Source organism: Salmo salar, chromosome 05 (assembly GCF_965601325.2).
Source record: "Salmo salar chromosome 05, fSalSal1, whole genome shotgun sequence".
NCBI classification, from domain to species: Eukaryota; Metazoa; Chordata; class Actinopteri; order Salmoniformes; family Salmonidae; genus Salmo; species Salmo salar.
Genome location: NC_138295.1, coordinates 73,593,628 through 73,621,606, shown reverse-complemented (window position 1 = coordinate 73,621,606; position 27,979 = coordinate 73,593,628). Strand labels below are relative to the sequence as shown.

Here is a 27,979-nt window from a genome sequence, read left to right as displayed (position 1 = left end):
AATCATTCACTCTACTATTATTCTGACATTTCACATTCTTAAAATAAAGTGGTGATTCTAACTGACCTAAGACAGGGAATTTTTACTAGGAGTAAATGTCAGGAATTGTGAAAAACTGAGTTTAAATGTATTTGGCTAAGGTGTATGTAAACTTCCGACTTCAACTGTATATGCAGTATTACATGTCAAAAACAAAATATTTGTACATGGGTATGACTGGGTTGAAATGTAGACTAGATTCTATTTCAATTTTCTTGGACCATGTTACTTTATCATTCCAAGTAAAGCACATGAACACTTTTTATGAAAGATTTGACAAGACAGTATAATAACTGATTCTTTATTACAGGGACAAATTATATTAAACTTTTGTTTCTTTCAGGATTGTGAATCAATACTTAAAACCTAATGATTGGTTAATGCACATAATCATGTAGGTCATTATCACATTCAAAGGCATTAAGAAAACATATACAAACATCTCAGCATAACAAGCAAATAAGTGCAATATAGAGTGTTAATCTAGTGCAAGTTCTAACTGAAACTGGCAGGCCGACTTGATTGTTCTTCACAAGGCATAACTAACTGTAATGTGATTATATTTACCATCATTGGTCAAACCTGGATGTCTAATGAATGAATTATAACATAGAAGTATGTCATAAAGTGTATAATCAAGGTTTAAAAGGCTATTGATAGAGATGCGTAATCGTGGTTTAAAAGGCTATTGATAGAGATGCGTAATCGTGGTTTAAAAGGCTATTGATAGAGATGCGTAATCGTGGTTTAAAAGGCTATGGAATAGGAGTATTGACATGTTTCTTAGTTGGAATATGGCAGTGGCCACCAACCCTGCTGACCTACATGGTGTACAACACTTAAATGATTCAGCTAATCAAGGTGATTCATTGACTAGCTAAATCATGTGTCTTACTGCTGGGCTGTAACAAAAGCCTGTACATCGTATAGATCTCCAGGACCAGGGTTGGTGACTGCTGGCAGATGGTGAAGTCTGTCCTTTAGTGCCCCCTCTGGCAGATGTAGAAGCTGTAATCGTCACATGATGTGGAGCTCCAGCTTCTCTCAGGAGGATCCCTTCCTGTCAGTAACCCACAATCCCCTTGTCTGTTGGATCCTGACCAGTAACTATCAATGAGAGGAAAGGGAACAGCTCATACTAAAACATTACAATTATTTTCATTTCTGGATAACATAGTCTGTTTGTCGTCTTGAAGGCCAATAAACATCATCATCGGTTGTCTCACCTCTGTCCCAGTGCAGTGTTGTTGACCCAAACCCAGTTCCTGGTTCTCTGTCTCAGGCCGATCCAGTACATCAGGTTTCCCTTCTTCGTTAGAAAGGTCTGGGAGAATACACCGTTTTTATTGGACTATTAGTAACCTTCGTCAATCCAAATGTTATGTATGATTGTCATACAATCACTGTTGCTTTGCTATCATCATTGCATGGTCACTGTTATACAAAGAAGAGAAACGAGGTAACAAGAGAGGAGTAACAATTGTAGTAGAACCACCTGCACTGTTTTGTTTGTTATGACGGCCAGATCTGCCCCTCTCTTCTTACACTCGTCCCTGCTCTCGTCCCAGTTCATTCTGTCTCTGGAGAGGAAGTAGCAGGAGCTCTCAAAGTGCAGCCAGCCTTCATCACACTTGTGGCAGGCAGGTGCTGGAGGAAAGGAGGGAAATTACTCTTCAAGTACAACATGTAGTTCAATTAATACATGTAGGTTTAATAATTATTATTAGCGTGGTATGAAGTCAAAGAGAAAACACTGTAGTGGTACAATACATCTCAAAGCATTAGATCGATACATTGACAATATGTAGAGCGATATAGTTGAATAGGTTACATTAGACTAACACACTACAGTGGTGGACTCACCCTGGCTCTGTTGTTGGAAGTATTGTGCTTGGCATGTCTGCAGGCTGCACACCTCAGTGGACTGGAACCTCTCCTCTTTAGCCTCAATCCCTTTTTCAGTCACACTCCCCTTCTCTTTAGCCTCAATCCCCTTTTCAGTTCCATGACAGACCTGAGGCTGGGATGGAACTAGAGAATAATGAAGAAAAAAAGAGAATGGAATCCTATTACACATTTGGTTAGTTCTTTTTTGCATAGAAGGATATCTAAAACAACATGCTAGATATTCTATCAAAATAATGAGTCTTGCCTGTTTCTAAATCACTACTCTAGAATAGAAAGTCTATGATACTCACAGACACAGAGGATGATGATGATGAGCAGTAGAACCAGACAGATGACAGACAGTAGTAAACACACTGCGCGGTACAGACCAACGTTCCCCAGGACCTGCAGGTCTAGACAAGGAAAGAATAGTCTTAAGGGCCATCCACACCAAAGACGAAAACAATAACATTATACACTGAGTGTACAAAGCATTAGGAACACCTTCCTAATATTGATTTGGACCCCCCTTTTCCCCTTAGAACAGCCTGAATTTGTCGAGACGTGGACTCTACAAGGTGTTGAAAGCGTTCCACAGGGACGCTGGCCCATGTTGACTCCAACGCTTCCCACAGTTGTGTCAAGTTGGCTGGATGTTCTTTGGGTGCTGGACCATTCATGATACACACAGGAAACGGTTAAGTGTGAAAAATCCAGCAGCGTTGCAGTTCTTGAAAAACTACAACCGGTACGCCTGGCACCTACTACCATACCCCGTTCAAAGGCACTTAAATCTTTTGTCTTGCCCATTCACCCTCTGAATGGCACACATACACAATCCATGCATCAATTGTCTCAAGGTTTAAAAGCTGACTGACGTTTTTCACTGTTTCACTGTGATCTTAGTCATCAATCTAGCAAGAGATCAATATTTTATTAATGTAGTAGTGTTTCCCCCCTAGAAAGCTATGACCTATGGCTGTCACCTGGAATTATTTATTTATGTCTGAGATAATAACACTTTTCAACCCATATGATCTAATACACAATACAAGTATAATACAAATATGATAATATGATTTATTTATTTTGTATGAATGAATAAGCCTTTTTAAACTTTATAATATGCCCATATATAGTTATAATCTGCTGTAGGAACAACTACCCAAAATATTTCACCTTCTTTATTACATTAATGATAGTCAAAATCTGTTAAATGTGTGAACGTCTAAATCAACATTTGGGCCATTTAAACAGCTTGCATCCCTCCTATAGACAAGTGGAGAAGGGCCATGTAAAGGGCTCGATTGTGTCATTCTGAACACATGCAATGTATCTGCCTCCGACATAAAATGTTTGACTTCCTCACAAACTTGTGAGTGTGTAGGTCGCAATCTTTATCGTAGAGCTATGAAAGTTATGTATTTAGATCCGCCTGCTCGAGACAAATTCAGCAATTGCTTTGCCATGTCTGTGCCATGAAGCAGTCAAGACGGATAAATGTTTTTCTAAGGACCGCCCCTTTGACCTAACGCTGCAGTAAAGTGATATAAATAGATGTAATGATGCAGCCAACCACCAAAGGGAGGCAAATACAAGTTTATTCGACAAAGGATGTTGACGTAGTCCTAGGAAGCTCTGGATGGCTGTCTTCTGACTTATAAAATGGTGGGAAATCAATAAAATAAGTAATGTAAACATTCATATTTTTAAAGTAATTCTAGTGCCCAATTTGGAAAAAGCCTTGCGTTTTGAATACCTGTTTCATTCTGAAATAATAATAATCTAGCCTAGGCAACCATTTTGATCAGTAATGCGTCTTTTCTCGACAGTTTACAAGGTTCCGAAAGGCACATTAGCAGGACAGTCAGAGTGTGTATTTTGTCAGGATGTATTGGCATTAACATATACTGTACCAGTCAAAAGTTTGGACACACCTATTCATTCAAGGGTTTTTCTGTATTTTTTACATTGTAGAATAATAGTGAAGACATCAAAACGATAAAATAACACATATGGAATCATGTAGTAACTAAAAAAATGTTAAAATAGCCACCCTTTGCCTTGATGACAGCTTTGCACACTCTTGGCATTCTCTCAACCAACTTCATGAGGAACGCTTTTCCAACAGTCTTGAAGGAGTTCCCATGAAGGCCTGATTCATGCAGTCTCCTCTGAACAGTTTATGTTGAGATGTGTCTGTTGAACTCTGAAGCATTTATTTGGGCTTAAGGTGTGGTCTTTACTCCCAAATTTCACTTAAATATAACTTCCAAATGAAGAGAGACAATGATACTGGGGAAAAAAAATGCAATTTTATGGACAACGGTGGATGGTTCTTAAAATAACCTTTGTGTTAGGGGGCTCTTAAAAGAGCAGTTTCACTCCACGGCATACTGCCATGGGACTTCACCTGCTGGCGATGAGATGTAGGTGGTCAGCTTCTCCCTCACCTGGAGTGCCTGTCTGGGGGCGTTGTTGGCACCTGCCCTGGTGACATCAGGTAGGTGACCATTTGGCGTGCCCATCTCCATCCGGAGCGGCTCCTGGAATGACCTCCGCAGGTAGTTATAGAGAACACATGTGGCCTTCACGCAGGCATCGACATTTGAGGGGCTGAGACCAAGCACTCTCCAATACATTCTCCACCGGGCTGCCAGAATCCCAAAGGCACATTCAACAACTAACCTTGCCCTGGACAGTCGTTTGTTAAAGATCCTTACAGGCTTTGGCAATGGCAGCTGTCGTCCAGCGTAGGGCCTCATGAGGTCGGGTCTCAAAAGGAAGCCCTCATTGCTGATGAAGACGTGGGGAACAGGTCCCAGGTCTTCAGCCCCAGGGAGTGATGCAGGTGGTGGAATCTCCAAGGTGCCATCCTGAAGTGCCTGGCCGAAGGCAGAGTCCCGGAGGGTCCAGCCATCACTTCACTTGCCATAAGCACCAACATCGACAACACAGAAATAGTAGATGGCATCTACAACAGCCAAGAGTACAACTTAATATGTACCCTTGTTGTAGAATTGCGAACCTGAGCACGGTGGAGCCTGGATTACTACATGTTTCCCGTCAATGGAGCCAAGACAGTTGGGGAAATTCCACCTCTACAGGAACTCAGCAGCGATGGCAGGCATGTATTCACCAACCAGACAGTCCCAAATGGCTTGTGCCACAGAGGGGACAATGCCAGCCACCGTGGACCGTCCAACTCGGAAGCTGAATCCAATGGTCCTGTAGGAGTCCCCTGTCGCCAAGAATCTAAAATATAATTCAAAATAATTATCAATATTGTGTTTAACTTGAATTCCGCCCACATATTATATCTACTCATATAGCTACCTCCTTACTGTTTATTATGCTCTACTAATTATATTGTAATACTCATCAGCCATCATTAACAATGTCTTGAAACACTACAATTCAGTCTATGACTATATCAATAAACTGTAGCCCAGGCCAACTCTACTATTAGAAAGAATGGTACTATCTACTTAAAAGGGTTCTCCGGCTGTCCCCATAGGAGATCCATTTTTGGTTCCAGGTAGTACCCCTTTTGGTTCCAAGTAGAACCCTATTGGGTTCCATGTATAACATTTTCCCCAAAGGGTTATACCTGGAACATAAAATGGTTATCCTATGGGGAAAGCAGAAGGACACTTTTGGAACCTTTTTCTCTAAGAGTGTACAGTGAGGGAAAAAAGTATTTGATCCCCTGCTGATTTTGTACGTTTGCCCACTGACAAAGAAATGATCAGTCTATAATTTTAATGGTAGGTTTATTTGAACAGTGAGAGACAGAATAACAACAAAAAAATCCAGAACACAGAACGCACTGCAACTGCCTCTGCAACGCAATGCTGGAAGGCAAACGCAGCGTTCCATTGGAAATGTATGTACTTCTGGTGTATCAAAACGCAATAATACAGTCGGTGTGCTCGAAGCGTTACCTTGTCACAACACAACTGATTGGTTCAAACGCATTCAGAAGTAAAGAAATTCCACAAATTAACTTTTAACAAGGCACACCTGTTAATTGAAATGCATTCCAGGTGACTACCACATGAAGCTGGTTGAGAGAATGCCAAGAGTGTGCAAAGCTGTCATCAAGGCAAAGGGTGGCTACTTTGAAGAATCTCAAATATATTTCGTTTTTTTTAACCCTTTTTTGGTTACTACATGATTCCATGTGTTATTTCATAGTTGATGTCTTCACTATTATTCTACAATGTAGAAAATAGTAAAAATAAAGAAAACCCCTTGAAATAGTAGGTGTGTCCAAACTTTTGACTGGTACTGTACCATCGGAAAATATGGCCTTATACGCGCTGTTTGTCATGTATCATCATTCTCCCAAGTCGTTCTATATCAGCTGTGGTGAAAAAAGTACTCAATCATCATACTTGAGTAAAAATAAAGATACCTTAATAGAAAATGACTAAACTAAAAGTGAAAGTCACCCAGTAAAATACTACTTGAGTAAAAGTCTAAAAGTATTTGGTTTTAAATATACTTAAGTATCAAAAGTAAATGGAATTGCTAAAATATACTTAAGTATCAAAAGTAAAAGTATTAATAATTTCTAATCCCTTATATTATGCAAATCAGACGGCATCATTTTTATTAAATGTTTTATTTACGGATAGCCAGAGGCACACCAACACTCCGACATTAATTTACAAATGAAGCATTTGTGTTTAGGTAGTCCGACAGATCAGAGGCAGTAGGGATGACCAGGGATGTTCCCTTGATAAGTGCATGAATTTGACAATTTTCCTGTCAAAATGTAAAGAGTACTTTTGGGTGTCAGGGAAAATGTATGAAGTAAAAAAGTACATTATTTTCTTTAGGCAAGTTTACTGTGCCCTCCTCTCTGTGCAGACTCACGCAGCTAGAGCCAAGAGCGCCTTTTTGATTGGTTGTTAGGGACTGGGTAAACATCGCTCTGAAAGTGACCCCAAACGATAGATAGATCTCGTTATCCACTACTTTTGTAGTTATAGTTGTAATGTGAACGCTCCTGTTCACTTGAATTAGAACGAGTTCAATTGTTTGATGTTATAGTTCGTTATAGGTATCGTTCTTGGACGGCCCTGGCTTTGTTATATGGCAGGCACCATCAGACATTTTATAAGCAATCACTACGAGCAACAATTGAAATCCTGCTTACCTTTCTCTTGCTGTTCATTCACTTCAACCGATAACTTTGTATTTGCCTCATCTGGTAATTTGGCATTCACTCCACTTCCTCCTATACGGCAAAATGGTATATACATGTCTGTCGTTCCTGACCCACAGACTGCGACTGTGAAGGCTAAATGCACTGTGATTAAAAAAAAAAATCCCTCTCCGTCTCTATAGCAACGTGCCCTTTTCAGATTTATAATGAATTCCTGTAATACATGTAATACTATGTCTGTCCCAAAATCCTTTGGCTGCTACTGTTACTTTCTGTCTCTCTATCTCTGCGTGTGTAGAGACAGCGTTCTGAATAACTGTCTGGAGAGATATCAAGTCCTTGGAGAGATGTCCATTCAGCCTGGTTGTGTTTTTCAACGATAGATCTGCCTGGAGGTCTGCTATTATCATGTCTCAGCCTTGATTGTGAGACAGACAAACAGGTCCTTTCTCTCCAGATGGGTTTCAATATGTTACAAGCTAGATAATATTCTCCCCTAAAACTAGAGATTTTCTCCACATTATTTCATGTTTCCATGTCAGAAATATAGAAATCCTGTTATATGGACATTTTGGAACATTGACATTCTGGTTTTGTTATAACAACTTCACCTCACCTGTAACATGTGCCATATAAGGGTTGGCAATGAATGACCAAAACAGTCTAGACATGCAGATGCAAACTGTATACCACACACAACATTAATAGTAGGCTAGACCAAGGAAATGTGTCGGTAATCAAAATTCGGAACTGGGAAAACTACTTTCACTGTTGCACTGACTATTTTTCTCTCTCTCACTCATTCAGTCTTTCTCGATTCCTCTTTTTCCTCTCTTGCGTATTAAAAGTAGAAATAATGTTTATTACTTTAATAGGACATTTTTAGACCTCCGTTAATTTAGGATTAGTTCAGACATATGTAATAATAATGTAATAATCTTATAATTATAATATTTGGGGTTTAGGCCGGGTGTCTGTAAATCACTTTGTGACATCTGCTTATGTAAAAATGGATTTATAAAATATACTTCATTGATTAAATTTGATGAATAATATAATAACAGTGTTATAGCCAGTTGTACCTGGTCTGTCTCTGGCACAGGGCTGGCCAGGAGAAGCTTCAGCATAAATGTCCTCCGATGGACTCTTCAGTTTGGAATAGATTGTAGATTCAGCTTCCTCGACTGATAGACATGCAGACACACAGATAGGTTATGTGGAAGCTTAGGACCAAATGAATCTTCTCAGAATACAACACAAAATAGCATATAGCCTAAGACGCTTTTTAAAAGGATTGAACCTACAGTAAGAGAAATGAAAATATGCTGATGTATTCCGAGGAAAGCGGTGCAAATTTACCCCAGTAGCTCAAGTTTGGTGATGAAGATGTTCTCTTTCTTTACCTGAGGTCTCCAGCATTCTCTGACTCTCGTCCACTTCCACCACTCTTTCCTCCTCTTGGGGAATTTCTTGCATCTCCATGATTCTCTCGTTTTCTGTCTGGGTCTCTAACTTTCTATTTCCCTGGAAAGCCTATAAGCCTGTTCAGCAAAAACTCCAGAAAGTTACTTGTGTAGCAAGTCTCCCACACAAAAACCTAATATGTCTAATTAAATGATCTTCCTTAGTCTCTGTCGGTAGTGTCACTTGAATGCTAAATAAACAATGCACTAAAGTTATCCCTCCTTTCAATTACAAGTTACACTTCCTCACTGATTTCTCTTTGGCTCACTCACTCTTTTTTATAAAAGACGTTTCGTCATTCCCACTCGCCATTACTGAGTGTCAGCAATTTATTTGAATTGGGATTTTTATGAGAAATGTGATTGACAAAATGAATCACACAGTATATCCAAATGAAACATCTTAGAACTTCTGCAAAAGACAAATGTCTTACATTCACAACTTTTTTAAAATAGAGGATGAGATGGGGACAGTTTGTGATGTGACAATACACACTCGCTTGAATAAAACGTTTTTTTTTTTAAATGACAAACTGCAGAACTAGCAAACCATGCATTTTAGATTTTATTTTCCACAAAAGTCCATGATATTAATTTACACACAAAAAATACTATTTGCATTAAATACAGATGGCTGGCTGAGAAAGAAAGATAGGAATAAAAGAGCTTTCCCCTTAACACTCTTCTTTTATTGAAATCTCTTTTTCACTCCCCCTATTTCCAATTACCCCGTTATTTTTCAAATTTAGAATGCCTTACCATGGTTGAGAGCATACTGACACAGAATATGATCACTCCAAAAATACTGACAAAACTTATACAAACCCTACCCACCAAACTCTCCTCCCCACCATCTCCTAAATTCTTAAAGAATAGTGGTGAAACATTACAAAGAGCTCTCTCCCTCTCTTTCCTCCTTTTTGTCCCGTCTCAGGCACCGTAGACGCTCTCATTACTGTAGGTCATGTATAGGAACAGGTCCTCTTCATGGTGCTCCTGTGAGGGACGGGGGAGGACAGGGAGGGAAATAAGGATTTAAAATGGCAAAAGCAGAACTGCTGATAATAACTGAAGTATGTACACTGAATAAAACATAATATTTTAATTGCAATTGTTTATAACATATGCAAAACCCACGCAACACAATCTCAATGTAATGGAGTTGTGTCACTGACCGTGAGGGAATGCCTGGCATCTGGATCTCGCGTCAGGGGGTCAGGGGGGTAGGATAAAAAGTTGTGTCAGTGTGCGTGTGTGTTTACCTCATAGACAGCAGAGAGAGGAGAACTGGATGGGGGAAGGGAGTTGTTGACGAAAAAGAAGAGAGCCTCCTCAGGTCTCATAGACACACGCTGTCGGATCAGGAAGCACAGTTGACCCACTGAGAGAGAAAAATAGAGAGATGGTCAGACAGGGACTTACAGAACGAAACTAAACACATTACCTAGACTTTCATTTCAAAAGAAGAGGAAGAGTGGCACAATAGTGGAGAAAATAAGGAAGGAGGAGAGAAGGAAGAGAGGGACGGGGAGAGGGAAGAGGATAAGAACAAGGTCATGAGTTGGAAGAGAGGAAATAATTGTGAGAAAGACAGACATCTCGTCAGTTTCACCTGTGAGGTCAGAGGGCACGAGGTACTTCTTCTTGTCCAGGTCAGGAGCTCTCGACCTGGTAGCCCTCTCCACAATGATCTGGTTTAGGAGGTAACACAGTACTTGGTCAGTAATTACACACTGCACCATCATGTCCCATTCAACTGGAGCCAAGAAACTTGGCATGCAAGGCTAACATCCATGTATTGAACCCTATCTGACCTTAATAACACCTTACTAGCTTCCTTTCCTTTCATCCTATGCCAGGATCACTTATCTGCTGATAAAAGGAATGGATAGGGTTTTTAGGCCCTGAAAATGAATTGACAATCATGAGTGTGATGTCCTTTCAGATCAGTGGCAATGGTCATAAGAGAAAGGAGTTAAGGAAAGGCAGCTATCCAACACGACTGGCATTTATTCTGTTCACACTCACCGGTATCTTGTCGGGATGCTTGGCTCGCACCCTCTCACCCTCTGCCCTCCTCACCTCCAGTGGTACAGAGCGCTGGTACTGACTGTCCATCTACAGAGACACACAGGGACGGGCCAACAGTGGTTAACATTTGATAAAACATCATATATGGATGCACCGTTATCATTGCAACGCCACTGTATCTGTTTATTGCTGTTACTTGCAGTTGTGCATATAATAATGCGGGATAAAATATGTTAAGTGATATTCTTCAAACAACATCTATTCTTATGTGTATAGTTCATTTAAAAGTAAAATATAGCCTAACCAGCTGACTATGTGTGAAGCCTGGAGCCACTTCTCTGCTGTACCTTGATATCAAGGTACCAAGACCATGATGACATAATGGATCAGGTACACAAAAGAAAACTTGTCAAGGAGAGTCAGATAGGCTATTGTATGCTGTCTTGAGAACTCAATCATTTGAAATCATGTATTGTATGTAGAGGGGCCTACAATGTTTATACGTGTTTTTTTTACATTTCTTTCAACTTTATTATTGTGATATGCATATATAGTCATATTTGCACTTGTTGGTAAACTAAATATTGAGATTAGATATGAAAATGTACAACATAGCTTACATTGCGTGAGCACACTAGCTTGCTTTCTAATGGTTACATTAATTAGCTACACAGTTTATTTACAAACATCGTGTGATAGCTAACGTTACCGTGGCTAAAATGTATAAATCATAATAGCTGCTGATTGAATTCTGCATAGCCCTGTTTCTATCACAGCCAACTACAGTAGCCTACTGTTGTGGTTTTTCAGACAATGGAAAGGTGGCCACGTCATTATTTACATTTTTGGGCTTGGTCAGCTGAGTAGGCGAAGGTTAACGTCAGCTACCTCCAGTAGCTAGTTTACGTTGCAAGCGGATGTTATGGCGAATCCTTATAGCTGAATGAAAAACGTATTCACATGACATCCAAAAGAGAGCCAATACCAGCCAACAAATCGATCAAAGCCGATCAAAGCTATTTCTGATATTGTGCCAGATTAAGGAATATGCTGCACGATCTCGAAGCGAAGACAATGAATAAACAGTCAGACACTCACCTTCTTTGGAAAAACGTAATAAAAACAAATACAATTGAAAATTCCACACCGATCTTTCCCACCGACTCTTCACGTAACCAACGCTATCATATAATGAGCACGACGGACAGTTCTTTTGGATGAAATTATTTAAACGAAATATATTCTTAAATAGCCGACTGTTCTAACTAGCTAGCTACTTCTTCTTGCACCAGATACAACAACAAATATAGTAACGCCCAAATTGAGTTATTTAGACCAATGAACGTCCTTTGCGCGGATGGACAAAGTTTTTAACCACTCGGGCAGAGTTGGGGGCGGTATTTATGTTTGTTTACAATGCTCCCATTGGAGAAATTGTGCTCTTTCCCGCCCCCTGACTCGGATTTTGCTTGAATTACGTTTTAGTCAACCAATTCAATTGTTGGAAAACTGGGCCAGGAGCTGTTTCTTCTACGTGCCAGACGTTGCATACGTGCCAGACGTTGGATACCATTTGTCCTGTAAAAAGTACGCTTTAAGTCAGGGCTGTAAACATAGTTATGTTCAGTTCATCTAAGTCCTTTGACCAGGGTCTACTACTGATTTTGGCCTAAAGTCCATGGCGTAGCCAAGTTCTCCTGCTGTTCACTGTTTGTTATCAAAAACAAAAAAAGTCAGAAAATGAAAAAGTATTTCACATAGGACATTTATTTCCAAAGCATACTTCTCAGTCTACTCAACACAGACAGAACATCTAATTGCACCTATTTTGCCATAAAACCATATTGTGTAGGCTACATGCATAGTCCTGGAAATGTATTGCACTTACAGTCCTTTCAACATTCTTAACAATGTGCATGCAACCCCTCTCTTTATCTCATAGTCTTCTGTATCAAAGGGGATTAAGTATCCTTGCCTGGCTACTCAAACTCTTTGTTCCAGCCAAACGCTACGCCATGCCCACAGACATTAATTTCCTCTACTGCTCTGGATCTGAATACCTCCCTGACGATTTCTAGAAAGCAAACGCATTCTAACCGTTCTGATTGGTCCCTGAAACCAATGGGTTGGGCCAGATCCAGAGCACATGTCGGTAAAGGGGCGTTTAAAACATTTGTCATTGGCTTTGATACTCTGATTGGTTAAAGATGATCAAATCGCTGATTACTTTGTTTTGTACAACACCATTCATTTAGACGTCACCACAACGACTTCAACGATGGCAGTCTTAGACTGAAGTATGTAGTGAACATAGAGCAGCAGAAGTATTCAATTTGAGCCGTCAGCCAATAAGTACCCACCATAAAAGTAATTTATAAAATCTTTGTAATATACACAAATAACACATTGCCCTGAATATATAGAAACATTTTGTTCAAAAACAATAACCTCTATTGCAAAACACTGCCATGGTGTATCATACCATGTCTTTTTATTGTTGTTGTATTTTTTATCCCTTTTTCATGATATCCAATTGGTAGTTACAGTCTTGTCCTATCGCTGCAACTCCTGTACGGACTCGGGAGAGGCGAAGGTCGAGAGCCATGCGTCTTCCGAAACTGCTCGCTTAACCCAGAAGCCAGCCACACCAATGTGTCGGAGGAATCACCGTTCAATTGGCGACCAAGGTCAGCGTGCATGCGCCCGACCTGCCACAAGGAGGCGCTAGAGCGCGATGGGACAAGGACATCCCGGCCAGCCAAACCCTCCCCTAACCCAGATGGAGCTAGGCCAATTGTGTGCCGCCTCATGGGTCTCCCGGTCGCGGCCGGCTGCAACACAACCTGGGATCGAACCCAGGTCTGTCATGAAGCCTCTAGCACTGCGATGCAGTGTCTTAGACCGCTGCGCCACTCGGGAGGCCCCATACCATGTCTTTAAAGTCCCGAAGTAAAGTAGGTATGGAGAAACTGCTGTCCTTCTCCGAGGCCACAGAACCTCAATCCACTGATGTTCTTAGATGGCTGATTTCCAATACAGCCTGTAACAGTCCATCGACATTCATTGCCAGGGTTTGATTTACAAGGCTACCCTAGACACACCCAGGCACCTCCGAAAGCCTTCCAATAATTTACGTTGACACTCCTGTAAGTGTTAAAGGTATTCATGTCAGTCCAGTGCCTCTCTCTAAGGCACCATCTAAGGCACCCCCTCTAAAGCCGTTCATCCCCTTGCCATTCATCCCCAATAAGCAGGGTGAGGCCGGGAGTGACAACTCCAGTCTGAAACACTATGTTTCATCCACTGTCCAAATCCACATGTCCCCAGTACACTCCATTGATACACAGTGACTAGGATTCCCCTAGCGCAGTCAGGCAGTGGTTGGTTTGTCATACTGCAGCCGTGGCTGTGGTAATCTTTAGAGCGTCCAGCAGGTTGCGCTGTCGGACCCTGAGGCTGGCTATGGTTTCCAAGTGGGACTCACGAGTCCATCCTCTGTGTCTGTCTGACAGCCTGGTCCCCTCCACCCAACCTGAGGAATGACAGATAGAGGTAGAGGGAGAGAGCGAGAGAGGGAAACAGGGAGGGGGAGAGGAAAGAGGAGGGAGAAAAGGGAAAGAGTTTTAACAAAAAGCAACTAAAAAAGCAACCCATTTTTAGCACTCAAAAACACTGAGGTATGGAGATGTTGTGTATTCCCACAACCAATCAGGAAGTGGGTGGTTCTGTCCTCCTTACCGTCGCTGCTCTGCTGGTGGACGAGAATGACCTCAGCCTTCTCCAGGGACAGCTCGTCTGGTTGGTGGGCAACGAAGGCTCGGACACACTGCATCTGTGTGAAGTCTGTGAGTGGGAGAGCGGGTCAGAGGTCAAATACAGCAGGGTCATGAGGGTCAAGATGTTCCCATTGTCTGGCCATGCTAGGCTGGATGGCAATATAGTAATTCTCAACCCACCTTGTGCTGTAGAATAGTCAATAACAGGATGGGGCCTGGAGACAGCTGAGATCCATCGCAGTTTATCACCTCTGAAAGATCACAAGAAAACACACTTTTTACACACAATCACACACACCTGTGGATTAAACTACTCTCATTCTTTGTAACACACACACACAGGCACACAGGCACACACACAACCCTCTCTGTCTTACTGTGTGTCGGTGCTAAGTAGCAGGGCTTTCTTGTTAAGGTGGAGGCGGAAAAGGTTCTTCTCTAGAGAGTGCAGTTTGACCCGACAGTTCTCAGCTCGCAGTTCTGACACTGGAGCATGGTCTATCACCGTGAACCTGCCCCCTCTAGAACGAGGGAGGAGAAGAGGAGAGGAGTGGAGAGTTAATAAGGACCAATGATGAGAACATTGAAAAACTTTTCAATAAAAAGTGATATCAGTCTAGATTTCCTAATGCTTGGTTTGCTTTGGTTGTTGTGTGAGTGTGTTTGTCTGAGGAGACTCACTCTTTGTGCAGCGACAGCAGCAGGTAGTCATTGAAGAGGTGAAGGTAGACACTCCTCTCTGTCTCCTTCAGAGAGAAATCCATCATCTCAGTCACCGGTCCCTCTCTCACCAGCCTACGAGACTGACTGACCAGGGGGAGAGTCTACAACACACACACATAGGTTCAACTCGGTTAAAGTTTGCTGCTGTACTTTTATTGTAACTTGTTATTGTGATCAATTCAACACAGATATGTTCAAGAGACAGCATGTAAAGCAGGGGATCATGGGAGATGTAGTTTATTACTCACCCTGCATTCAAAGCCCACTCTGGCACTGAGAGAGACCAGCGACTCGATGCTCTTCATCTGAGTAATACTGTCATTGCTCTCCTGGATCAACTGAAGGACAGAGAGAGAGAAGAGAGATGGTTAACAGTTATCTCTTGGCTACATCATGTAACAGTGCACCACCGGGAGGGAATGGGGGTGTAACATACTCTCTCCAGTAGCTTCATAGCTTTGATGGCCTGGACCTCCTCCTCTGTGCCTTGGGCTGTTCTCTTCACGATGTTCTGAGGCAAAAATACAGAGACAAATGGGGAGAATGAGAGAGATTGAGAAGGGGAGAGTGAGACCGAGTCGAAGAGAGGATTATAAGGAGTAGCATACTTATATTGTGCACTTAAAACATACACATATATATATACACACACACACACACACACACACACACACACACACACACACACACACACACACACACACACACACACACACACACACACACACACACACACACACACACACACACACACACACACAGTCACACAGTCACACAAACACACCTGAACAAGGAGTTTGATTCGTGTGATCCTCTGGAAGGGGAGGATGAGGAAGGAGCGAAGAGGAAGACGCTGACACACTGGACTGCGTTCCAACTTCTCCACTACCCGCCTGAACCCTTGGTTCTCATCCCTGCAGGGCAGACAGAGAGAGAGAAAGAAGGTGCTGTTTGTAAGTCAATGTAAACACATAAACGTACAGTAATACAAAGAGTCTGTCAGAAAGAGTCTGTCCAATCAGTGAACCTTGGGGGAGGACTCACATGAGTCTCTGGTAAGTGGCATCTTGATATGATTGGTTGGTGAGGTAGGGCACGTAGACCTTCTTGAAGCGTTGACAGTGGCGAGCAATGATGTCACACACGGTAAAGTGCATCATATCAGATTCTACCCTCTCTTCCAGCTTCAACAGAAAACTACGAGAACAACAAATACAGAGAAAGACTATGAGGTAAACGTTGATAGAAAAAAGATAAACAGGGGCATAGAGAGGCCCCATGACATTTAGCCTGTGGGTTTGCTAGATTGAGGAACAAACAAATAAGTCCCAGTCCTCAAACCTGTGGCTGATGGCTCGGACATCAGCCAGCCTGGAGAACAGCCAGCTCCTGTCCTGAGTAGTCAACAGCTCCCCGAGCTGCTTAGACTTGACAAAGTGATCCACCACAATATCCAGACTACGACAGTACGACGCTTCTGAAGTTACAACCTCAAACTGCACCTGACAGGAAGAAGAAAGGAAGAGGAGAGGGGGGAGAGGGGGAGATTACAGGCACTGTTCCAAATGCCCAGAGGACCCAGAGACCCAGGCTCCAAAAAAATCTACATTAGCTACTAGGCCCCTGGCAAATGTCATCATCGACATCGCTGGTTGAAGGGTCAATTTTTTGTTATTGTTTACCTCCTGCAGGCGTCTCTGGTTGTCAGTCAGCTCCCCAAACTCAGCACTGTTCCTGACCTCAGGGATCTCCTGCCACAGTCTGGGGGACTGGGTGAGGGAGATGGAGAGGCGGGGAGAGGAAGGCCTGGCCGGGGGGGCCTGGGGTGCCTGGGGCGGCTGTGGTATGGGCAGGAACTTGGCACTGGTGCCACTGGAGGTAGAGCCAGAGTGGGACAGAGAGTGGGGGTGGATGACTGGGGGGAGACGGGGTAAGGGCCTGCGGGCCAGAGGGAGCGAGGGGGCCAGGGAGGAGGGTACGGGGGACAGGGGGACAGGGAGCTCCTCGTAGATGGAGAGGGCGTCAGAGCAAGACTGACTGAGGATCTCCCTGTTCTGAGCCGTCTCACTGTACTGCTGGTAGAGCTGGGAATCTGAGAGGGGGTGGGGGAGTGGAGGAAGGGAGGAAAGGAGAGAGAGGGAAGATAGGGAAAGGAGTAGAGGTGGAAGGGAGGCAAAGAGAGGTGACGAGAGAGATGAGTAGAGTAAGAGAGAGAGAAGTTAGACAGGGACAGAATGGGTATAGATGAAGAGGATGAGTGAAAGAGAGGCAGAGAAAGAGAGCAAATGAGAAGGTGGAAGAAAAGGTAGAGGTATAGAGAGACAGAGAAGTGGGTTATCCAGAGTGTATGGTTTGCATTTTACACTTCTTGGAATGCTATGCTGTAGCAGCAACAGTTGGTTTTAATTGGCATTAAGAGATATGAATACCTGCACAAACCTGCCTGTGGCCCTGGAGCGCAAGCACACACACACACACACACACACACACACACACACACACACACACACACACACACACACACACACACACACACACACACACACACACACACACACACACACACACACACACACACACACACACACACACACACACAACTGCCACATTTCATACAATTTCACCATGACTCATAGGCCTGCAAACCTGCTGCCATTTTGGTATGTTTAAATGATTGGGTCGGAAAGCAGAACTGAAAATGAAATCCCACAGTTTATAGGTTCCATGGAAGAAACCTACAACATGTTTGAGCTGGAAAACAATCTGGGAAAATACAGAAAGGGATCACGCACACACTGTATACATGAGTATGCCATTCACAGGAAGAAGTCTGTCTTGGGACTCACAGTACACTGCTATACAGTCATATCTAGTCCCAGTTTCAATCTGTCTGTGGACACATTTGTTTAACAGCACCCTTACTGGCAGATGATATCTGTCTGTGGAAGTATCTTGTTTGATTTTACTGACTTTTTCATTTCAAATTACAAGGAGCATGGTTAACCTAGAAATACATGTGCCTTCACAGATTCCATACCTACATAGCCATAAACACTCTCTGCTCATTGTAGCATAAAATGTTCTATTGAACTAACATTATTATCATATTATTACATATAAAATACATTTCTGAGAAGTGGATGTGTGAAAGTGGATGTGAGTGCCTCAGGGATGAAGGAGAGAAAAGAGAGGCAGAGCAGTAGAGGTAGTGCAGTAGAGGTATAGCAGCAGAGGCAGAGCAGTAGAGGTAGAGGTAGAGCAGTAGAGGCAGAGCAGTAGAGCAGTAGAGGCAGAGCAGTAGAGGTAGAGCAGTAGAAGCAGAGCAGTAGAGGCAGAGCAGTAGAGGTAGAGCAGTAAAGGCAGAGCAGTAGAGGTAGAGGTAGAGCAGTAGAGGTAGAGCAGTAGAGGTAGAGCAGTAGAAGCAGAGCAGTAGAGGCAGAGCAGTAGAGGTAGCGGTAGAGCAGTAGAGGTAGAGGTAGAGCAGTAGAGGTAGAGCAGTATAGGCAGAGCAGTAGAGGTAGAGCAGTAGAGGTAGAGCAGTAGACGTAGCGCAGTAGAGGTAGAGGTAGAGCAGTAGAGGTAGAGCAGTAGACATAGCGCAGTAGAGGTAGAGCAGTAGAGGTAGAGCAGTAGAAGTAGTGCAGTAGAGGTAGAGGTAGAGCAGTAGAGGTAGAGCAGTAGAGGTAGAGGTAGAGCAGTAGAAGTAGTGCAGTAGAGGTAGAGCAGTAGAGGTAGAGCAGTAGAGGTAGAGGTAGAGCAGTAGAAGTAGTGCAGTAGAGGTAGAGCAGTAGAGGTAGAGCAGTAGACGTAGCGCAGTAGAGGTAGAGGTAGAGCAGTGGAGGTAGAGCAGTAGAGGTAGAGGTAGAGCAGTAGAAGTAGTGCAGTAGAGGTAGAGCAGTAGAGGTAGAGCAGAGATACTCACTGTAAAATTTGGAGTTCATCCTATCTATTCTGATGGTATCCGTGACATTCCTGGACAGAGGGAGAGACAGGAGTCAGGTCAGGGAATCGTCCACACTTCATCTACAGAAGTAGTGTGGTACATTTTGTGACGACCCTCCCACTCTGTCTGCCGTATTCTTTCTCTTTGCTCTTGTTTTCCTTATTAGGATGTCGGCGGGCAGAGCTGGGAGGGTCGTCAGCGACATGGGACACACCTGGGCCCCGGTGTGTCCTGGGATAAATACACCTCTTCCTCATTCATTGAGGAGACTCTCTCCATGCAGACACACTGATAGATTTTGGTTGTGGCCGTTTTGTTTGTTTGCTTTGGCACCTTTCAACACCCCTCATTATCACATTTATGCACGCAACCACTCACTTACACTACTGATTACACACACCATTGTTAATTGTATTTACGTTACCTCAGTTAATAAATATATTTTTGTTATCCCTAATCCCCATGTTGTCTCCCTTTTTGTTACGGACTTTGAGCCGGTTCGTGACAATTTTAACTCAGGCACTAACTAACACAGCCTAGTGTTAGGGTTAAATGGCAGGCAACAAATCTAACTGTACTTATTGCATGCATGACATAAAAAGACTGACTCTATACATAAAATAAAATATGACCATGTAATAAAACAGTCACTGTGGTAGCCCAGAGCACTAACATTACATATGCCCCCTCCCTCCCCCTGCTATCTTCTACTCACCTCAGGTCCGCGTCTCCCCAGTTGACGCTCACCTCCTCCTCATCTGGAAGCAGAACATATTGATTCCAGTGTAGTCCAGAGAGGTAGAGCAACATAACCCAATAATGTAGCTCAGCCGAATATGGCCTACAGAACAGGCAGAGCTGTTTTGGGTTGGGTTGTTTGCAAAACTCCCCTGGCTGTGCTCCACTGTAGGTGGTGTGCTCTAAATTTAACTGAAGACAGAGCTGGGATAGAATGGCTAGAAGAGTCATGGAGGAGGAATGAGTTCTGGTTCCAGACAGTCTAACCCTGCCTATTTATTGCGAGATTCTGGGATTGCCACACTGTCCCCACCTACACTGTCCTCCTCCCTTTTCCCCGCCCCCTTCCCCATTTCAGTGACTCGGCTTGTAAGTCTCCTCATAAAATCACTTCAATGAACAGATGATGAAATTCACACCAAGATTATAAGGACATTTCAACAGCAGAACAGAAGTCCACAGTTGTGGTAAGGTTGGGTTAGTTAGCATCAGAGGTTGGCTCTCATTAAGATTTTTGTGAGATCCCACATGAAAAAATACTAGTTTACTATAGAATATTACAATACTTACTATAGAATGTTGTAGTATACTGTAGAATACTATGGTAAATACTACAGTAATGTCCACAAAAACACTACAGTCAGCAAAAACACTCCAGTAAATACTACAGTATATTACAATTCGCAAAAACACTACATTAATTACTTTTGTATATACTACAGTTCTTTTACTACAGTACTTATACTATAGTTAACTGTAAATACTACAGTATACTACAGTAAATATTCCAGTATTCTGCAAAAACACTACAGCAAATACTACAGTAAAGTCTGCAAAAACCCTATAGTGAATACTTAAGCAAAAAGGCCCAATGGGGTGTGGTATATGGCTAATATAGCATAGCTAAGGGCTGTTCTTATGCAGGACGCATCGAGGAGTGCCTGGATACAGCCCTCAGCTGTGGTATATTGGCCATATACCACAAACCCCTGAGGTACCTTATTGCTTTTATAAACTGCTTACCAATGTAATTAGAACAATAAAAAGTATGTTTTTGTCATACCAGTGTGAGACAGTCTGGTACCACGTCTTTCAGACAATCAGCATTCAGGGCTCGAACTACCTGGTTTATAATATAGTATTTATACCATAGTATACTATAGTATTTTTTCATGTGAGTATCAATAACTAAGAATGAACATTTGTATAACTGTCTTCAAATTAAAAAGTTTGAACTCTTCTGTCTGGCGTTCTAAAAGGTTTGGTTAGGTTGACAAAATGAGATGATTGAGATGATCAGGAAATGAGTTCATAATTAGGATATTCTAATGTTAATCTGTGTTAGGTGTTGAGCTGCTTTTCTCTTGATTTATTCCTCCTTCACTTTCTGTCTGTCTCACCTGACACCTGGAATATTCTTGTTCTGCGATCCCTTGCATCTCCTCTTCCTTCTTCTTCTTCCTCGTTTCTTCTTTCTGTTGTCTTGTGAAACCCCCGCCTCCTATACCGAACATCGGTGCCCAAATCTTGGAAACTACAAGTGCTCTTCACCCCCCCTCCTCCCGTTTTTTTACTCTCTTCCCTGCCCTCCCTCATCCTCTCCTCTTCCCCTCCTACCCCCTTCTCCTCCTCCCTTTCCACTTTCCTCTCCTCAGTCGCCTCTCCCACTTTCCCCCTGTCGTCGGTCCAATCTTCTATCCTTCTTTCCTGCTTCCCCTCTACCACACTATTCTCTTCCCCCTCTACCACACTATTCTCTTCCCCCTCTACCACACTATTCTCTTCCCCCTCTCCCACAGTCCTCTCTTTCTCCCCTTCTTCCACCGTCTTTTCCTCTATGGGGATGATAGGTTGTTCTGAATCAGGGTTGTATATAAGGCTGGGGCAGCTGGTTGGTTTGTACAGGGTGTTGCTCACAGAGAGAAACAGATCTTCCTCTTTCTGGGCATTCGCTTCTTTCTCTGCATCCAGTATATGAACCTCGTCCCCAACTTCGACCCCTTTCTCTGTCTCACCCTCAACCTCTGTCACCATCTCTACCTGGATATGTATATGACTGTCTGTTTGTCTGTCCGCACACACATTGTTATCTTCCACCTCCTCTCCCTGTCTGTCTGTAGGTGTGTCACCATGAGTATTGTGTAGGGTCAGGGCAGCATGCATGTCTATGGGTTTGCCATCACCAAGCATAGCTGTGAGAGCCTCAGCATGCATGTCTGTTAGTTTCTCCCCTGTACCTCTCTCATCCTCCACCTTCCCTGGCTCTGCCTCCCGTTCAGCCAGCCTCGCCTCCACCGACTTCCTCCCACGCTTCGTCCTCTTCTGAACCGTGGCGTAGACGGTTGAGGCTTCTCCCCACTCTGGCGTCTCATCCTTTTCTTCCTCTAGCTGCCTCCTCTACCCTCTCGGTCCCTCTCGCAGTCTGGCTGACCTTTTGACCTCCCTGTGACTCTGGCTGGGGGTTGCCGAGGGCGTGTTCCTCCGAGCTGCCAAGGATCTCACTCAATACGTTCTTGGCCCACTTCATGTGTGAGGCCTGGGAGTGGCGCTTGGCCTCCTCTTCTGTGCTCCAGGCTCCACTTATACGGATTTGGATGGCCACAGCTTCCTCTGGGCTCATCACTCCAGGGTTATTCTGGTCAGAGGTGGCTTGGTCAACTACAGCGACCCCATGGTGGTGGTACTCTCCACTGGGATGTGAAGATGTACCTATCTCTGGGTCTGTCCTCCTCCTGTCTGTTGGGTCACTCTCTCTTGTTTCTGTGTACTCTTTATGTCTTTCTCTCCACTCTTTGAGGAGTTTTTCGGTCTCAGAGCTCCTCCTTCGCTCTATCTCAGCGTATGGGTTCTCCTCCATGACCTTCAGTCGTTCTCCGCTCTCTCGTTCTAGGGTGGTGTGACTGACGTCCACTATGGAGCTCTCTTCTGTGTCTGTTCTCTCCTCCTTTGGCACGTGGATCTCATCCCTCACTATTTTTCTCTCATCCTCAGCCCCTTGGTCTCCATCTCTGGAAGGGTTTTCATGAGGGACGTGTGTGATGTCATCACTGTCCCTATGACCATATCCAGGATTTTGATTGGTCCGCTCTGATTTCATGTCACCCAGGACTGCTGTCTGATTGGGTTTTGATCTGGGCAGTGTTTGTCCAATCACACAGAATACATAGGTGGGTTGCTTCTTCCCCTTTCCGTCATTCACCTCTCCCTCCACTGCATCATCTTTTTGCTCTGTCCGCTCTTCTGTTCTTTCTCGCTCTCTTTCATGTCTTCTCCCTCTACCTCTCTCCATCTCTTCCTCGCTCCCCTGAAAGCTAACAGGTTGCCTGATATGATTAGTGAACCCAACTTCCAAGAATTCCTTGCAGTCCTCAAACTCCTCTTCTCCACCACTGGACACAGTGATAAAGCCGTCCTCAGAGGAATGGATTCTATCCCTCTCTCCTTCCCACTCTGCATATCTATCACTTCCTTCTTCTTCCTCTCTGTCACCCTCTGTGTTATCTGTCACATTCTCTCTCTCCGTCTCCCTGTCCCTTTGCCAGCGTTCCTCTCTCTCTCCATCGCTATCAGTCTGGTGTTCCTCTCCTCTGCTATAACTCCTCCAGGCTTCTGTCTCATCGTCTTCATCTACATTTAACCCTCTCTCCAAATACCTCTCCCTCCCTCCCTCCCTCTCAGTTTCTCTCTCTTCATCTATGGACTTTCTTTGTTCCACCACCCCATCCTCTTGTCCTTCTCCCTCTGTCTTCCTCTCTTTTTCTCTGCCTGTCCTTTGTTCCACGGATCTGTCCTCTTCTTCACTTCTATCTCTCCATCTGTTAGTGTCCCTATCTCTTTCTCGCTCTATAACCTCATCCTCTAAAGAGGAGTCTTTGTTATATCTGACCTTCTGTGGTTCTAGCCACATCTTCCTTTGCTCAGGGCGCTTTGGTATCGTCTCCTCCTCTCCTTCTTCTCTCCCCCTCACTCTATCTGGTCTCTCTCTTTCACTACACTCTCGCTGCCCCCTATCCACATCCTTCTCTCCCTCTGACTCCTTCTCTTCATTACTTTCTCTTCCTCTTCTCCATTTTCTTTCCCTCTCTATGTCACTGCTCCATTCTCCGCTGCTCTGGGCTCGTGGTGGCACCCTTGGGGCTGTCTCACTCGGCGATTGACTAGCTCCGTCTGCTCCTCCCTCCCTTTTGGGATCTGTCTCTCTGTCCCTTTTCTCCCTGCGCCTCCTCTCTTCATCCTCCCCCTTGGAATATCTCTCCCTCTCTCTGAATCTCTCTCCGTCCATCCGCTTCCCTCTCTCTCCTGTTACATTGGGCTGTGTTTTCTCCCTATCTTTCTCCGGATCCCTCCTTTCCCTTGGTCCGTTCTCTTGCCTGCCCCCTTCTCTCACCCCATCCCTCTCTCTCTCCACTTCCCTCGCTTTTCTCCTGTCTCTCTCTCTGTATCTGTCCATGTCCCTCTCTCCATCAATGTCCCTGCCCCCGTCCCTCACTCTCTGTCTATAAGCATCTTTCCTTCCATCCCTCTCTCTGTACATCTCCCCCCCTCTCCATTTCTGCCTCTCCTTTTCTTTCTCTCTCACTCTATCCCATGATGTGTTCCCCTCAGTGTCCCCCTCACTTTTACTGTGCAGATGTTTCAGTTCTCTTCTGTTGTCATCTCTCACTCTCTCTTTCCACTTCTCTCCATCACTGTCTCCCTCACTCCTGGTGTCCCTCTGTCCTTCTGTATTTCCTTCCCTCCTTCCATCCCTGCCCTCACTATCCGAATAGTTCTGTGAATCTCCCTCTCTTCCTCTAACTTCCCTTTCTCCCTGCCAGAGTTTTGGCCTCTCTCGCTCTCCATCTATATAACCTTCTCGTTTGCTCCATAGGTCATTGCCCTTTGAGAACCTCTCTCTTCTCCTCTCTCTGAAATCTGTCTCCACTTCCTTCGCTCTCTCCCTCCGTCTCACTGTCTTATCCTCCATGGGCCTCCCTCCATTTTTCTCTCTGTCCTCCTTTGCCCTGATTCTCTCCCTCTCCCTCTCCCTCTCTCTGTACCTTTGGAAGTCCCTCTCTGCATCTCGATACCGCTGAATCTTTGATGCTGTCTCTCGTTCTCTCTCCCAGTCATCCATCTCTGTTCCCTTCTGTCTCTCCAATTGTCTCGTTCCTTCTTTCCCCACATCTTCCTCCACAAATGCACTCATTCTTCTGTCTCTCTCTTTGCTATTTTTTATAATTGTAGGAAACGTGTCTCCTTTCTTTCTCTCCTTTTCTCTGTCGTTCCTGATGTCCAGATTTGAAGTAGGTCTTCCATTGGCACGTCTCTCTCCCGCTCTCTCCCTTTCTCTCTCTCTCCATTCCCTTTCCTCCTCCCTCCCTCTGAATATGGGGGAACAGTCCTTCTCTCTGTTCCTCTCTCTTGGTCCGGGTTCCATCCCTTTTCTTCTATTTCTTGTTTTGTCCTTCAATCTCTCCATTTCTCTTTCTCTCCTCCATTCCTCCTCTCGGATCCTCTCCCTCTCTCTGTCTGTCCGGGCCATAGTTCCAGGTCTGGGACTTGTTTCGCGGCAGATCTGGCTGATTGGCTGAGGGTTCAAGTAGGAAGCGCTTTGATTGGATGGATCAAATGTGTCAAAGGGAGTCAGACTGGGGCGTTTGGTCCCCATGGTAACATACTTTTTTCAGAACCTGAAAGACGGTAATATTCTCTCGTTAAATTATAATTCATCACAATCTGGACATTCTGCAAGAATACTGCCACAACCAATAGAATCACTTGAAGTAGCAACACTTTCAATCACGAAATGGAGATAAAGGAATATTGAGATCACTGAAAATGGAAGGTTAACAACAGCATTAGGCCTATTGTGGCCCCTGAACACTGAAGCTGAATAGTGGCCTAGTGTCTTTACCAGCCCTGACCAATGCTTCACTATTCATTCATTTAAATTGGAAGTAAAAAAAAAATCTATTACAAAAAGGTGAAAATACTGTAACTATAATACAACACAAGTCCAATGTGTTATAACTGTGGATGTTATGATGATAAGAATCACAGGCAACAATGTGTTTATGCGATCAGTTTGAGACCACAGCATTACAACCTTTAGTCAGCCAACACTTAATAGCCAACTCTGTAATTCAATACACTTTAACTCAATGGGTTCTACTGCTAACTGCTTGAGTTAATTTAAATGGAAAATCTACTCAAAAACTACATTTTCCCTTTAAGCTTGGAGCACCAAGTATCTATACAACAACAGAGCCAACAGCAAAGTGTTGTAGATAATGACAGAAACAGCCCAGCAGATTATGTGACACCTGGGAACACTGATTTATTGAACGCAGCACAGCACACATCTGCATAGCACAGTCCACATAACATCGCTCAGCACACCAACTAACCCTAAAACAGGACTCCCTTACACACAATGAAAACACATCTAACACATAAACCACTAGTCAAATTAGCCATGAATCAATGTTAGAACTGTAGAATGACTGGTAGATCAGTAGAGAAACACAGTAAAGAGATCTGAGGGACTCACCTGAGTTTAGTACGCTAGGGAGGTCTAGTCTCCCTTCTCTCTGCAGCTCTCAGTTAGTTCAGTAGTGTGAACTAACAAGGATTGCACAACACAAGCAATCCTTCCTCTCCAGATCTGCTGGGGGGGAGTTCTATTTCAACTTTAATCTAATCCTGACGCTCTGTCTCTCTCAGCATCTGTTTTCTTCTCAATCTGTCTGTCAACCTCTCCCCTCACTTCTTCTCTCTCTCCTTCTCTCTCTTGTTGTTTTACCCCTCCTCCTCCCTCCTTCCTTGCTCAAATTCCCAAACAAGTCCGAACAGATTGACACTTATCTTCCCCTTCCTCTTTTTCTCTCTGTCTTGTCTTCACAGCCTCTGTTAATGAACAGAAGAATCTGGACAAACTAAACAAAAAGCCTGCGGACTTTATCCCACAAATCAATCTGTTCTCCTTCCTCCAACACTGACGTGATCAGTTACTGTTGATCCCAAGATGAAGCTCGCTGACTCACTATCTCTCTCTCTCTCTCCTGCTCCATTCCTCTCTCACCAAATACAGGAAGTACACCTCCTGGGTGTCTCTCCCTTGTCTGTGATTGGTTGATGTAGGATAGCCGGGTGTGTCTGCATAGCACACTTAAGGTAGGTAAGGGTTGTAGATTCTAGAATCAAGGAAGGGGGATGGGAGGCAAAAAGGAATGAGAACACACTCACACTGCGACTCAGCAAACAAACCACCAACACAGCCTACAGCAAGCTTATAAAAACTTCCCTAACATTCCCTGGAGAAGTAGTAAATTGGGAAAGAACTCCAAGTTCCACAGAAAAGGAAAGCTAGTTCTTCAGATCACAGTAACAGGATTGGGCAATGACAGAAAAGGAAGAGGGACATATATAGGTCAGCTGTACTGTCAGTGCTGCTAGGGCCAGGAGTTTACCCAGACCACATGGCATGATTAGGAAACCTTGGGGCCCAAGTCATTACAAATACCTTTTACCTAATGTAAATCCATAAGATAACGTGTCAGATAGATGTATTGTAGCTGTAAGATCACTAAATAATGTAAATCCATAAGATAACGTGTCAGATAGATGTATCCTTTCCGCTGGTATTTTCTGGGCTTGGGTTCGATGAGGGTGGGGTGTCAGAGTGGAGGGAAGCTACACCCCCTCAGGATGGGACACAGCACTCAATGGCAATTGAATGAGGAAAAATAATTTTGGGGGGAAAGAAATTATTCATCAAGTCTGTTGCAAAATATTTGTGGAGAAGAAACTGTATTTTCACATCTGTCTGTTCCACCTCTAGATAATCCTATTGTACCCTCATCCCAAGATCAAACATACCTGGAGTGCATGCACTCTGTTTAAACCAATAAATGAAGTGGTGGGCTACCTCTAATCCTTTCATGTAAATGCGTGAAGGAGGATGCTAATTAGGTTACAGCGACAATCAGACAGAGAAAACAGGTTTGGATTATATCACCATCACCCCTCCACACAGTGATCAGTGAAGAAACATTGTTGATCCTGTCACGTCCTGACCAGTAAAAAGGGTCATTTGTCATTGTAGTTGGTCAGGGCGTGGCAGGGGGTGTTGTTTTTGTGTGTTTTGGGGTTTGTTTGTTTCCAGGGGATATGTTCTAGTTTTCATTTTCTATGTTTGTTTTTCTTTGTGTGGCCGAGTATGGTT

The 27,979-nt window shown here is 43.7% G+C and overlaps 3 protein-coding genes across 7 annotated transcripts; all 3 read right to left on the bottom strand.

Annotated features, from left to right (window-relative positions):
• Positions 1-324: 324 nt before the first annotated feature.
• LOC106605836 (uncharacterized) lies at positions 325-8,820 on the bottom strand. Of its 2 annotated transcripts, XM_045718777.2 has the most exons (8): positions 8,503-8,820; positions 8,182-8,283; positions 7,091-7,171; positions 2,238-2,339; positions 1,903-2,070; positions 1,535-1,686; positions 1,266-1,363; positions 325-1,146 (listed from the first exon to the last, which is right to left on the bottom strand). In XM_045718777.2, the coding sequence occupies exons 1-8, from the start codon at positions 8,579-8,581 to the stop codon at positions 1,020-1,022; spliced, it is 909 nt and encodes a 302-aa protein (XP_045574733.1). In that variant the 5' UTR covers positions 8,582-8,820; the 3' UTR covers positions 325-1,019. The 2 variants fall into 2 exon arrangements, with proteins under 2 accessions (XP_045574733.1, XP_014057283.1); XM_014201808.3 differs by lacking the exon at positions 7,091-7,171 and having other exon boundaries at positions 8,503-8,819.
• A 285-nt stretch (positions 8,821-9,105) lies between these two features.
• On the bottom strand, positions 9,106-11,892 carry grl1 (Gamma-aminobutyric acid receptor-associated protein-like 1). Its single transcript, NM_001140623.1, has 5 exons — positions 11,692-11,892; positions 10,591-10,680; positions 10,175-10,253; positions 9,825-9,943; positions 9,106-9,558 (listed from the first exon to the last, which is right to left on the bottom strand). Exons 2-5 carry the CDS (start codon positions 10,678-10,680, stop codon positions 9,493-9,495), a joined length of 354 nt encoding a protein of 117 aa, NP_001134095.1. The 5' UTR covers positions 11,692-11,892; the 3' UTR covers positions 9,106-9,492.
• A 450-nt stretch (positions 11,893-12,342) lies between these two features.
• On the bottom strand, positions 12,343-26,848 carry LOC106605835 (rho guanine nucleotide exchange factor 5). 4 transcript variants are annotated; one of them, XM_014201806.3, is made up of 15 exons: positions 26,306-26,848; positions 21,174-25,445; positions 19,751-19,793; positions 19,015-19,064; positions 16,775-17,184; positions 16,434-16,594; positions 16,137-16,289; positions 15,877-16,006; positions 15,529-15,603; positions 15,341-15,430; positions 15,051-15,193; positions 14,747-14,890; positions 14,550-14,620; positions 14,332-14,436; positions 12,343-14,125 (listed from the first exon to the last, which is right to left on the bottom strand). In XM_014201806.3, the coding sequence occupies exons 2-15, from the start codon at positions 21,985-21,987 to the stop codon at positions 13,983-13,985; spliced, it is 2,532 nt and encodes an 843-aa protein (XP_014057281.3). In that variant the 5' UTR covers positions 21,988-25,445; positions 26,306-26,848; the 3' UTR covers positions 12,343-13,982. The 4 variants fall into 4 exon arrangements, 3 of the variants coding, with proteins under 3 accessions (XP_014057281.3, XP_014057282.3, XP_082831645.1); XM_014201807.3 differs by having other exon boundaries at positions 22,011-25,445; XR_014392403.1 differs by lacking the exons at positions 12,343-14,125; positions 14,332-14,436; positions 14,550-14,620; ... (7 more) ...; positions 16,775-17,184; positions 19,015-19,064 and having other exon boundaries at positions 19,750-19,793; positions 22,011-25,445.
• Between the last annotated feature and the right edge of the window lie 1,131 nt (positions 26,849-27,979).